Below are 13,625 nucleotides of genomic sequence, written 5' to 3'. Positions count from 1 at the left end.
TCAAGTCCCCTCTAGTGGTTGTCACAGAGGTGCACAGGAAATTTCTGTCTTGACTATGGATAGGCTAAAGCTAAGAGCAGACCAAAAAAGAAGGACACTGTATTACCTAATTTTGGGGAAGGCTGCAAGAATTGGGAAGATGATTGACATTCTTGAGAGCTACTACTTTGGGGCTCGTTTGAGGGGCACTTGGAAATACAGTGGTCAGGGAATGGCCAGATGGGTGTCACAACTCAAAAAAGAAGTTATAACCGGTCTTTCCTTATGTAGAACATAGAAATTATTTTTCCACCTTTCTGAATGTCGTTTCCTAAGATAAATAACTCTAGTGAAGAACTAGGTGTTGATTTAGTGATTTGGTGGTGTTACATAAGCTGGCAAAGAACCTCGCACATTGTAATTTCATTTTAAAAACTTGTTTTTCAAATGATATGATTCTGTACACATAGCATAAAACCACAAATGAAATTCCAGAATCTTGGGGCTCAATAATTCAGTAGCAATGGATACCTTCACGTATATGCTTCATAAAAAGAAATAGAGTTGGAAATTGCAAAGGAACCATTTATATTTTAAAAGCAAATTTTCTCCTTAATTTTGTAAGAGCAATAGGGTTCGTGGCAAATTTTAAACCCAGAGAAATTTTATTTTCTACTGACTTTCAAAGTTTTCTTTCTCCACAGGAACTTTCAAGAATGGCAGGATTTTTTTTTTCTTATCCTTAACTTCGATGTGACTATTAAGATGCTATAAAGTTTTGCAGATGAGGTTGTAAATAGCCACAATGAAAGCATTAACTCTCTTGGTCACTTTTCTAAAGTGCACTTTATATTTTTTTCCAGAGATACATAATAAGAAATAAACCTGAATAGTTTTATTAAAAAGTCTACTTTCCTATTTTCCAAGCACAGTGGTATAATTATGGCTCCAATTTATGGCATATTTTGTAGGATTGCTGATTAATTATACATACCTCCTGATGTTTTATAGTCTTTTCAACTTTGTTTCTCTCTGCTATTTGACCACTACAAAGTGAATATATTTAAATCACTTATTACTCAGGTTACCTCATTTTTTTAAAAAAATGAATTTACTATTAACATCAGTTTTCTCATAAATCACTATGACTCAGAAACGTTGGTCCTTGTTGCTCCTTAATTTTGGACCTTACCCTCCTTCTCTCTCTCTCTCTCTCTCTCTCTCACACACACACACACACACACACACACACACTCACTTTCCTAGGCACACCCACACTGAGCAGAAAGCTACTAATACATTCCTTATTCTTTGCACAAGACAAACTTGCCTAAATTCTGCATTATTTACCCTGAAAAGTTGGACACAGCAACAAAGCATGTTTTTTGTTGGAGATAATTCTAAGCGGTCTCATTTTTTTTAAACAATCACAGAGATCTAATTTGCATAATTTGGTGATTTCTTTAGAAACCATTGTAGCACATTTCGTTCATTGCCTAAGACTATCAATGTTTTCAGGATTACTTTAATTCTTTTTCATCATTCTTTAGAGTTGAACGTCTACACAAAGCCTCATTTGCAAGGTCTGCCAAGTATGATTTGCTGATTATCAAAGAAGGATTTTTCTAGAAATGTCTCTCCTATATACAGACAGGGCAAGCATGTTCAAGATAACATCCTGTTCTTCTCTTTGCTTTAAGTAAGATTCACAATGATCTGCTCTTTTCAAGTCCCCCCTCCCCATATCCTTCTCAGACTCCCTTTGTCATCGGCATATCTAAATGACCATCATCTGCTGCTTGACCAAGACACTTTCAAAAATAAGAGCTCTCTGCTTCTTTCTTAAACTCTTCCCTTTTTCTGTCATTTTCTTCTCCTTGGAATTAGGAAAAGGTCCTTGTAGATTTGGGCTGTTAAATAGGAGAGGATCCATCTATCAAGTCTTTAACCGTTCTGTCGTCATGAGAATTATTTATCGAAGCCCATTACCTGTGTGACTTCACGGTTCTTTTTAGATGGTTTGTCTGAAAATAATAAAGACTCTCCCTTGAAAAGAAATAGCTTTCTTTGACATCGAGGGGGGGAAAAAAAGTTGGGTATAATAGTTGAGAGAAGAGAGGAAGGAGAATCTTTGCAAGGACTCGGCTTAATCATGGAAATCGCCCTTGTGCAAAATCAACCTGAAGGTACAAGAATGATTTCCCTGGGAAGAGAAAACTCAGGGTATTAACTTCAGCACATAAAGTCATTTCTTGAACTTTGTAGAAAACAGTAAATATAGCTTATACACATCCATAGCTAAAAATTTTGGTCAAATCTCTGTTTCCGTCTGGGTGGTGATTTTCCTTTGTAGTTTTATAATGTGGAAAAGCTAGACAAGGCCCATAAGCTTTTGAAAACAACCTGCATGGCTGCATTTGGGGACCCGAAGGACAGTATTATAATTTAGCAGATTCTTAACAAATCTGATCTCCACCTACCATCAAAAAAAAAATTTAGAAATCAATTCCTAGTACCAAGAAGTATCACCATTTAGTCTTCTCAAAAACCATGTGACATTGAGGTGATGTCATTTTGATGCCTATTTTGGAAATGGCAGTCTAGGGCCCAGGGAAGTTTAAAGACTTGCCCTAGTTACATGTCTAGCAAATATGGAGGCCAAGATTGGAGCCATCTTGAATGCATATGGCGGAAACTGTGATCTTATGGAGAAATTTGAGAAAGCCTTGTAAGACCATTAAAGTGATCGTGAGCTTCTGTTCTTCTGCAGAAGGCAAAGAGAATAAATGCAGCCAGCACAAGGGGGAGGGAGAGGCATTAGGGATTTTAACTGAACCTTGTCAATGGTGTTCTGACACGGACTGAGAGTCCACCTTCACTTCCTCTCTAAGAAATGCTACAAAGTTCTGGTAGGATGGGTTGGAGCAAACAAATCATCATCTTGCCATTACCAAAGGATCAAGAACTGGGGACACACTACAATCAAAACATCTTTTCCCTAGCATTAGCCCATATTGCTATTTGTGGTGCAGAAATCTCCTCTACTGGCTAAATTACAAAATCTATAAAGTGGGCCTTTCTAATTAAAAATTAATATTGTCCTCTGGGCATTGTAGTTACTTCAAATTATGTCTTTATACCTTCTCTACGTTTGTTTGTGCTCTCAGGAAGTTAGTGGTGATCATGAATTTCTCAAAATTAATAAAAGCTATTTTGACAAGTAAAATTAGAAAAAAAAAATGCTATTTAATTATAACCCAAGATCTAATTACCAAATTAAGGAAAATCCCTTCCATGTGGTTATATATTTTGTTATTTGTGTTCTTCTTTTTTCTACACCCTCCAACACCACAGGGTGGCATGGTAGAAAGCAATGTTGTAGCCAAACCTGAGTTTAAGACTCTTTTCTGTTCCTTCTTAACTGTGCTGATTGATCTTCAATATTTTAATTTAGTTCTTGGGATTTTTTTTGAACTGAAAAAAAAATTGAAAACAATACTGCTCTTCAAAATATTGCAGATGAAATGAGATTAAAAACTGCAAACGTCTAGGAACAACCAGAAGTATTATCAGAGGTGCTTACTAAATCTTCCAAGCACCTTTTGTGCCCAACACTTACCCTAGTAATATTCACAGTGATTCCTCTGGATTTTCGTGTGACCAATTTTTTTTTTCTCATATTGTCTTCCTTATTGGCAATGATCTGTAAAGACTCTTGTCCTTGCTTATTACTCTATTATTTTTACCATCTATTCTACTGGGTTAAGAGGTTCCTGACTGCCCTTTATTCTAATGAGTTTTGTTTTTAACTTTTGGAGAAAAGTAACATTACTCAGGATGCTTTGATAAAGGTGTGTCAAAATATAAACAATGAAATATATTACCTTTCTGCCTCTCCGCAGTTCATCTCCACAATGCCTGGTAGATTTATGTCGAAATCATCTCGGGTCCTAAGTTCTCAGAAGAAAGGAATTCTAAATCTTGTATTAACGGAGACACAGAGAGGTCTTGCATAAATTAAATATAGCAGTGTAAGAAAGCAGTTTTAGACCAAAAAAAAAAAAAAACAGGTCCAAATGTGTGTCCTTTGTTTAATTTCCTTCTCCCCAAACGTGGTATTTCGGTGCTATAGGATGACCCTGTGAATGGGTGAAGTACCATTGTTTAAGCAGCCAATGGAAAGTACTGCCCCTGACCAACATGCACTGTGTGGAAAAGAATGATTAAAATTCACTGTGTGATCTTTAACCCCCAGCGAGTCCCAGGTAGTCAGTTCATCCCGGGTTGTTTTATGGGTCTTTAAAACTGTTGTTCGGAGGAGGAAGTGAGACCTAGATCAAAGCAGGTTAAACCAACAGGAGGAATTTGGGTTGGGAGCAGGGCTCCAAGCAGGGGCAATAGGGTCGCAGCAGCTGGTTGCACACTAAAATGCACAGGGCTTCAGGGCTTTATTAAACCAAGCCTTACGACAGAAAGCAAATTATCTCCAAGAGGACTCTGTCACCACCGGGGTGCCTGTTCAATAGTGATGTCTCTCGCTGCCACAGAGACTCCGTGGAAAGATCAATGACGGGGCTGCTTGAAATTGCCCTTGCAATGAATCTCTTCTCCTTGACCTGCATTTATATATTTGTAATCTGAAGCATCCTTATTTCCTTAAGATGACGGGAGGAAAAAAAAGATAAATCTTTTAGGGCTCCCTTTTTATAAATTTCATATTATCACAAAATAATCTTTCTTTTTTTTTTTTTTTTTTTTGTAAACCAGGATATTTCGTTTTCTCTCATCAGGCTGAGAATTTCCGTACGCCCTTGGAAATGAAATCGGTCAGCTCAGGCAGATGTCAGTTAAACATTAAAATACCTTTTTTGATTTTTATCAGACCAGATCGCCAAGATCATTCAACTCAGAACAAATCCTCTCCCCCGCCTCTCCGCCTCAGAGAAGTTCTGGTGTCATTGACTCAGCGGACATCTGTGACATACCAGTGCCAGTTAATCTGCCCAGATTTTTCTAATTTCTCAGCTGCTGCAAAGCCAGAGAGTTCAGGCCTCTTCCTGAGTGCCCTTGATTTTAATGAGCTTTGTTTTTAACTTTCAAGAAAGGTAACACGACTTACGATGTTGCCTGTAAGATAATAGTCATAGAAGATTAGTTTAATAATGATTATATAATACTTCATTTAATAATTAATCTATTAAATAAATATTAATAATAAAATTTTTAAAAAGGACTGAATTGAAGAGCTGATTCAATCCACCAAATAAACCAGCTGAGTTCCTTAAAGAAGGAATTGAAATCATCTCAGGCAAGTGTTGATTCTTTCTTCCTCTTGGATTTTTATTTTCGCACATGATCCATTGCCCTACATTGGTCCACAATGCATTGTTAATACATCCCAGCTAGAGCAACTAGTTGACGTCTCTGCACGCTACTGTTGGAACCCAAGGGCCAGGGCCAGGACAAGCAGGAAGCAGATTGATCCCTGACTGTGTGACGAGGTGCCAGGTCTGTAGAAGAAAACCACCTTCATTCTAATGCCTCCCTCTGCCCTTTCTCTGGGGACCTAGGACCAACCCTGATGAGTTTCACTCTTCATACCTGTTGTGGGTTGAGTAGTGTCCCCCCACCTTGAATTTTATATTCATGCAGAACCTCAAAAGGCAACCTTGTTTGGAGAAACGGTCTTTGCAGGTGTGATCGAGTTAAGAGGAGGTCATCCTGGATTAGCGCGGCCCTTATCCGATGACCAGCATCCTTAAGAAAGGGATATTTGAATATAGAATTATGCACAAGAGGAGAGTAAAGAAATCAGCACACACACACACACACACACACACACACACACGCACGCCCTGGGTAATGGAGGCAGAAGTTCGAGGACTTCCTCTCCAGGACAGGGAACACCACCACAGATGGCCATCAGTCACCTGAAACCAGGAGAGAAACATGAGACTGTCTGTCCCTCGGAGGCTCCACCAGTGACCAGTCCTTCCTGATTTCTGACTTGTAGCCTCCAAAACTGACAGTGAATGACTTCCTGTGGTTTGAAGCTGCCGGTTTTATCATCCTGGGTTATGGCAGCCATAAGAAACAAAGATCAGGCCCGTTCCCCTTCTGTATCCTGACTGTGTTTGTCTCTGTGTGGTGTGGCTAGAGCAGGGAGGACAGAAGAGCAAGGGGAATCGTAGCAGCTCTCTGCCTGAAGCCTGCCCCGGATCCCTGCTGCATGTACTCGGCAAATGGTGGCCGTTTAAAATAGGGGGTTCCAATCTCAGAGGCCCCCGAGGGCCAGGGAGGAGGTAGAAAGAGAGGATCGTCTGCTCAAAGGGCTGTTCTCCTACTCCAACCTGTGCATACCCTGAGGGCAGATGCTGCTAGTATTGCCCTGTTTCCCCTTGGGTCCAGATGGCTTTTATTTACTTTTTAATTTTTTATTCTAATTTGTTATATATGACAGCAGAATGCATTACAATTCATAGTACACACATAGAGCACAATTTTTCATGTCTCTGGTTGTACACAAAGTAGAGTCACACCTTTCATGTCTTCATACATGTACTTAGGGTCATGATGTCCATCTCATTCCACCGTCTTTTCTGCCCCCAAGCCCCCTCCCTTCCCTTTGCCCTCTCTAGATAGGTGAACCCTTCAGTGGCTGTAACCCAGCACCTCATATTCAGAAAGAAATTCAATTTATCTCATAATTCCAGATATGCTCCCGCTCCCTACTCCACTATGAGTCAGCCCCCTTATATCAGAGAAAACATTTGGCATTTGGGTTTTGGGGGATTGGCTAACTTCACTTAGCATTATATTCTCCAACACCATCCATTTACCTGCAAATGCCATGATCTTGTTCTCTTTTATTGCTGAGTAGTATTCCAACAGGTTTGTATACCACATTTTCTTTATCCATTTATCTACTGAAGGGCATCTAGTTTGGTTCCACAGTTTAGCTATTGTGAATTGTGCTGCTATAAACATTGATGTGGCTGTGTCCCTGTAGTATGCTGCTTTTAAGTCCTTTGAGTATAGATCGAGGAGTGGGATAGCTGGGTCAAATGGTGGTTCCATTCCCAATTTTCCAAGGAATCTCCATACTGCTTTCCATGTTGGCTGCACCAATTTGCAGTCCCACCAGCAGTGTATGAGTGTGGCTTGTCCCCCACATCCTCGCCAACACTCCAGAATATGATATACAATTAATCCACAAATATATGAAAAAATGTTCATCATCACTAGCAATTAGAGAAATGCAAATCAAAACTAAGATTTTATCTCACTCCTGTCAGAATGGCAGCTATTAAGAATACAAACAACAATAAGTGTTGGCGAGGGGTGGGTTTTTATGTGAGCTCTCCCTGTTACTTGAATTAAGAGAATATTCAGTGCAGAATGAATAGAACACACGAGGGGCCACTCAGCCCTGGCTCTCTTGGGATGAAGGGCTGGTTGACATGTGCGCCCCCTTCCCTGCCTCATGATGCATAGGAGACCCTGATTGAGGGGTGCCTATCTTGACCCCTGGTGGCCTCTGCAGCCAGCAATCCCCTTCTGCCTCTGTCCCCCGCCCTCTGTTTGCTTGAACTAAGCAGTAGCAATACTTACATATTTGGATTTCATTATATTTTAGCTCCACAGGACTGTTTGCCTGCCTGGTAATATGTGAATCTCTTGTTTGACTTTCAAACTTTAAACTTTTGAGCATGTTTTTTTTTTGAAAACTATCAGGTAGAGAAAAATAAGAGAAAGCTTGTTAGAACCCTTTGATATTATTCCAATGGCACATAACTATCAGCGAGCTGTGTTATCGCAGATCTAATTTAAAGATGTTTCAACATTTAACAGTTTGAAACTTCATTTTTTTGTTTGTCTATTTCATAAAAGAAAGTCATTTCTGCCCACTCCCTGCCCTCCATTCTGCAGAAGGGCACTGGGTTATAGTCAGAAGGGATTTAATTACAAATAAAGTGTTTCAAAGGGATTCAGAAGCAAGCAAGGATGTACCATCTCCCTCCCAAGCAGATGGGCTTCCTTGCAGAGGTACTTAAAAAAAAAAACCAAGAGGTCACCATTTTGGGGATAAACCTTTTCCTGAAGGTGATAGAATATTGTGGGCTTGGCAGATTTTTGTCATCAGTAACTAAAGTCCCCCCAAAAGGAAAGATCAGCATTTTTAAAGGTCCCTTGTCCCCAGACTGGTTTGATTTATAGGACTGACAAGGTGAGCTCTTCCATGGCTGTAACCCAGGACCTCATATTCAGAAAGAGATTCAATTTATCTCATAATTCGAGATATGCTGCTATCCCCCATCCATCTGAAATCTCCATGACAGTAGGGACAGAAGGGCTTCTGTACGATGCAGGTAATTTACTGTGTTGTGAACGAGATGACCTCTTTTCGTGTTGCTGCCTTTATTATCTTTGACTCTTCCCTGATATTATCAGTGATTTTTTTTTTTTTAAAAAGTCCACAGACAGGTCAGGGCTAACCTATTCTAAGCCAGGGATGGATTTGCATTTTCAATTCTCTGTATCTGGCTCTGTCACTAGTTATGAGCATTAGGAGGAGCCCAAATTTTGAAGAGATTATACTCTTCCAGTAGACCAAGGTGGAGAGACTTGGAGGAGACGGAGCATGAGGGATCCTTTGAAATCTCATCAAGAAACCAACAAGAAAATAACACCGTCCTGGGTCTAGATTCAGGCACCATCGTCACGAAAAATAAATCAATATAGAGATATTCGTTGAAGAGCTCATTTTCTAAGTCGGTATAGCATCCAGATAAAGGATACAAGTATCTAAAACACTAGCATTGAGTCACATTTCAAAAATTCCTCGAGTTCGTCCAAATAGCACTCAAAATGCAACTTTAGCACTGGCGATGTGGCTCAGTGAGTGGTACAGTACTTGCCTAGCATGCCCAAGACCCTAAGTTCAATCCCTAGCACTGAATAAAGAAAAGAAAAAAAGAAAAGAAAAAGCAAGCTTTATAGTTAAAGCCTAGCTCATAAAAACCCCACTGAAGACAATAGGTTCGGTATCCAATATAAGATTGTTTACTTGGCCTTTATATAGAAATATATAATCAAGCAAAACTATATGAAACAGTCACATATCAAGAAATATAGGGTCAATTATTTCATCCTTAGGACACTGAGGCTCTTCCTCGGTGTTCAATATGCAGCATCCATCAGTCTTCTCAAAGAAGGCTCCAGAGAGAGAGCATCCCAGAATCCTCTATCGCGAGTTAGGAGCTTTAGAAGATGCTCAAGTTCAATACCAAGCTCACAGCTACAAGTCAGTTAACAGACGTACGGCGCTACCCTCTTCTCCCCCGTCACAACCACCTCCACCTGGACAGGTTCAGTAAATTTTTGAAGAGATTAGACTCTTCCAGTTGTAAGGTCTGAAAACTCAATTTCTAATGAATTATTGGCTCATATTGGGGCGTCTAAGGGATGCTGTTGGCTTAAGTCGGGATGCTGTAAGGTCTCTGCCTCTCTCTTTTGGCTTACGTCTGTGTCTCGGGCCAGGTCTTTGATTTTTTTTTTCCTTCCTGAAGGCATACTTTTATTTCTTTTTATTATTTATTTCTGGTGTGGGTTTCTTTTCTTTCTATTTTATTCTTCGATGTGTTCTAGTTAGTCATTCGGGACAGTAGAATGCACGTTGACAACATCGTACATAAATGGAGTATAACTTATCATTCTTCTGGTTGTCCATGATGCAGAGTTCCACCCGTCATGTAGTCATGTATGCACAGAGGGTAACAATATCCTATTCAGTCTACTGTCCTCCCTTCCCCCCATGTCCCCTCCAATCCCTTCACTCCCCTCTGTCTAATCCAAATTCTTTAAATGGCGGGCAAGATGATTGCCCATGGCTCTAGATTCCTATCTTTCAAATTTAATGATCCTAGCAGGAAGAGATGGTCTCATCCAAGAGCCCCTAGTCTTAGGGACATGCTTATCCTTAAACCAGTCACTGTAGTCAAGAGAACAGGGTCTCCTGACTGTCCAGGTCTAGGTCCCTGTTTATCTTTTGATAGTGTGTGAATGGCTTTCTCGTTAAAAAAAAAAAAAAAAGTAATGCCCATTCTCCTGTGCACTTAAATTATTTCTAGATATATACTCATCTAAAATCTTTATTTATTATGAGCTTCTTGACAACAGAAACTTTAGTTTTCACATCACTATGTACTAGCCAAGGCCTGATGCATAGAGGGCGTTTTCTTAGCCTTACTAGGACATTTGGCTAATGAACTTAGTTGGTGCATTTTACATACCAGGCATTGTGTTCAGCATTGTCCATCTTGACAGTCCTATGAGACAGAGTTACTTTTATTATTCAATTTCCCCAAATGAGAAAACTTAGGTCCAAACCTACAACTTACCTCAAATCACATAGCTCATCCATAGGACAGTGATTTGAGTCTTAGTTGAGTTTCAGAGTTTACGTTCTCTGTCACTAAACTATATCACTTGGATGAGAACATGGTTGAGTTTCCCAAGAGAACACTCCCTGGAACATCACATTACTCCCACATATGGAATATACCTAGGGGTGATGAGCATCCATAGCAATATGACATGATTTCATAAAGGCTGCTAGAAGTTACTCAGTCTGCAGATGACATCCTTCCCTGTCCTTCTCTTCTCTGAATTTGAACATTTAAAGCCCAATCTCTTTTACTTACCTCTTTGCAAATAACAAGGTAGGGAATAAAGCAACATTAAACCAACGTCAGGCACTGAAATCTTAAAAAGGAGTAGTACAATCGTTTGTAGAACTATTTTATGATTCCACAGAGCCCTTAGAAATTAGATAAAGAAGCATTGAAGATAAGAGACACGGAGAGCCTTGCGCTTGGAGTGCAGAGAGCCAAGTCAGATCCAGAACTGGATCAGCCACAATGTGTGAGGCACCTTTTGTGCTAATATAAACCAGAGTTTCTCAGGAAGGACCAGCATGTATAGAATGCTTTTCCATTAACAGAACTCTTCATGTGTATTACTTCAATGTAGAAGATATTTGTTGTAATATCCCATAGGAGACTCTACAGATAAACAAATTAACGTGGACCAGTATTTCTCAATCAGGGTGCACTTTGCCTTCTCCCCAGGGGACATTCGGCAATATCTAAGGCCTTTTTGGTTGTCAGGACGTGGAGGGGAGGGGCTGAGCTGCCTAGTCCAGCAGATAAAGACCTGGGTGCTGCTCCATACCCTCCCAAAGGCTTATTCCAGTCCAAATGTCAGGGCCAAGGCTGAGCAACCCTGCCTCAGAGCACAAATAATTGGCCATGTCCTACACTTGACAAGTATGAGGGCCGAGGCTAGAACCCAAGTCATCTCATGAAAACTCCATCCCTGGATCCTTCATTCACACTCCTTGGCATTTTATAGCGTGATCCGGGTAGGCGATGGCTTTAGGTGTTTTTGGAATTGCAACGATAACATTTTAATTGGAATAAATGATTAATAGGCCTGGGTGCTTGCAAGAGTCAGCTGACCCCTCAGAGCCTTTACTGAGCCTCAGGCCCATGTTAGCTGGTGGTGGCTGAGCTCATCTTTAAAACACAAATGTCACCTTACTTATGGAGTCCTCAGATGCTGACATTTTGCAATTCCAAAGCAAATTATCTTATAAATAGGAAGATGATTAACTCCTTGAAAGCTATTTTTGTTATTATTGAGGTAATTACGATCTGATCGCGACTCTATTTCTGTTAGTGCATCTGCTCTTTAGCAAACGAGGTATCAGATGGTGTTTATTGAGCAACTGTTATGTGTATCTGTGGTATGAATGAACAAATGGCCTCCCTGTCTGGATCTTTTTTTATTTTCAACCAACGCTTTGATGTAGCCTGTGCAAAATCATGTTTAAAAATTGTGGCTTTGAGGCATTTTATCATAAGCATCAGTACACATATACAGAAACTAATATGCACCTAAAATTCATCCTTCATTAACTTCGTTATTTTAGCTGGATCTTCTAGCGAATCCTGAGCTCTGTTGATCTGGGCTTTTCTATAAGGACACGATTTGCTGGGTGATTGAAGAGCATGATTCTTCAATGAGCATCTCTTGTTTTCCCTGTGTTGACAGTAGGACTTAAGCCTAGTCTTAATGTTGCCTTCTTTTTCGTAATTTTGAGTTCAAACACAACTTTGTCATTGGCACACACCTGTAATCCTAGCAGGTTGGGAGGCTGAGACAGGAGGATTGCGAGTTTAAAGCCAGCCTCAGCAATGGTGAGGTGCTAAGCAACTTAGGGAGACCCTGTTTCTAAATAAAATACAAAATAGGGCTGGGGATGGGGCTCAGTGGTCGAGTGCCCCTGAGTTCAATCCCTGGTACTTAAAAAAAAAAAAATACCTTTGTCATGGCCAAAACTGCAGACCTCACCAAAAAGTAACCCAGCCAGGGGTACCATGCTCCTGTGCTGATTCGGGATGACCCTGCTCATTTGTATGTTCATTTCAGATTGTCAGAAATGACAATCGTTGTGCAAAAAGAAAGCTGATTTCATTATTCTGTTAAAAAAGAAAGCAGGCCCGGAGGCTTCTGTCTGCTTCTCCCTGTATGTACCAATAACTAAGCAAGAAGACACAGTCTCTAAGATGATGGAGACCCTCTTAAGCACCTAGAAATGGGCTCCACATGTCCCGGGCCCTCTTCTTACCCTAACCCTATCAGATTGTTGCAGACAAGGAAGCGTCAACTTAGGAAGATGAGCTCATAGAACTGACGGACATGGAATGTGAACATTCCCTCCTATGCTTCCAGAACCTTCCACAGAGTTCTCCCACGTTCCACTGGATTCTGGAAGCATAGATCAAATGATCTGTGGGCAAGCCTCCCAGAGAGAAAGACGAGGCCATCAGATGCCCTAACGGATTGTCTGTCTTGAAAGAGGACAGAAATGGTCAGAAATCATGTCTGAAGAGTCGTACGAGAGACAGACTTCACCCGCTTTGCTTTCTTGGCTTCCATTTCAGAATCACCATCTCTGAGGATGGAAACCTCCGAATCGTCAACGTGACTAAGTCCGACGCTGGGAGTTACACCTGCATCGCCACTAACCATTTTGGAACTGCTAGCAGCACGGGAAACGTGGTGGTGAAAGGTAAGGACGTGCGCCAGGCGTATCCTGGACTCAGGCATGTGTCCTCCCGTCTAATAAGGTGATCTACAGAGGGGCCGTCGGGCATGGTAACATGCACAGCTCTCCCCGCGTCCCTAGATTAACTCATCACCGCAGACGTGATACGATGCGTACTTCTTGGGGAAGCGTTCGTGATGGAAAGGCTCTATCTTCCTTCAGCATCACCCCATACAGTTTGGAGGATTCTAGCTATGACATTACTGTAACTCATGTTATCTTCACCCCCTTTAATTAAATTTCTTTCGAGTCTCTGTAGATTTGCAATTCGTGTCTAGGAACACTGTGCTAACAAATTAAAAACCCATGACTCAAGCGCTATTTTTAGCAAACATTGTTTAAACAGTGACATTGGTGATTTTTTTTTTTAAAGCCTGGCCCTGGTGGCAGGGGAGCTGAGGGAGGTGGCTTCTCTTCCCAAAGATGGGTATTGATCACCTCTGGAACTGGGTGTGAGTTACTGCCAATCAGGTCA

General features: G+C 40.8%; 1 protein-coding gene across 4 annotated transcripts in view; it reads left to right on the top strand.

The window, feature by feature from the left end:
* The window catches only part of Cntn4 (contactin 4), an 860,889-nt gene that overhangs the window by 783,619 nt on the left and 63,645 nt on the right, over positions 1 to 13,625 (top strand). For all 4 annotated transcript variants that reach the window (XM_058573008.1, XM_058573005.1, XM_058573006.1 and 1 more), the window contains one exon: positions 12,987 to 13,114. In XM_058573008.1, coding sequence (XP_058428991.1) covers positions 12,987 to 13,114 — 128 coding nt within the window. The remainder of the gene's footprint in view (positions 1 to 12,986; positions 13,115 to 13,625) is intronic.

Source organism: Marmota monax, unplaced genomic scaffold (genome assembly GCF_021218885.2).
Source record: "Marmota monax isolate L192 unplaced genomic scaffold, Marmota_monax_Labrador192_F-V1.1 WCK01_AAM20220418_F8-fsc00028, whole genome shotgun sequence".
NCBI classification, from domain to species: Eukaryota; Metazoa; Chordata; class Mammalia; order Rodentia; family Sciuridae; genus Marmota; species Marmota monax.
This window is presented reverse-complemented; position numbering and strand designations above follow the sequence as displayed.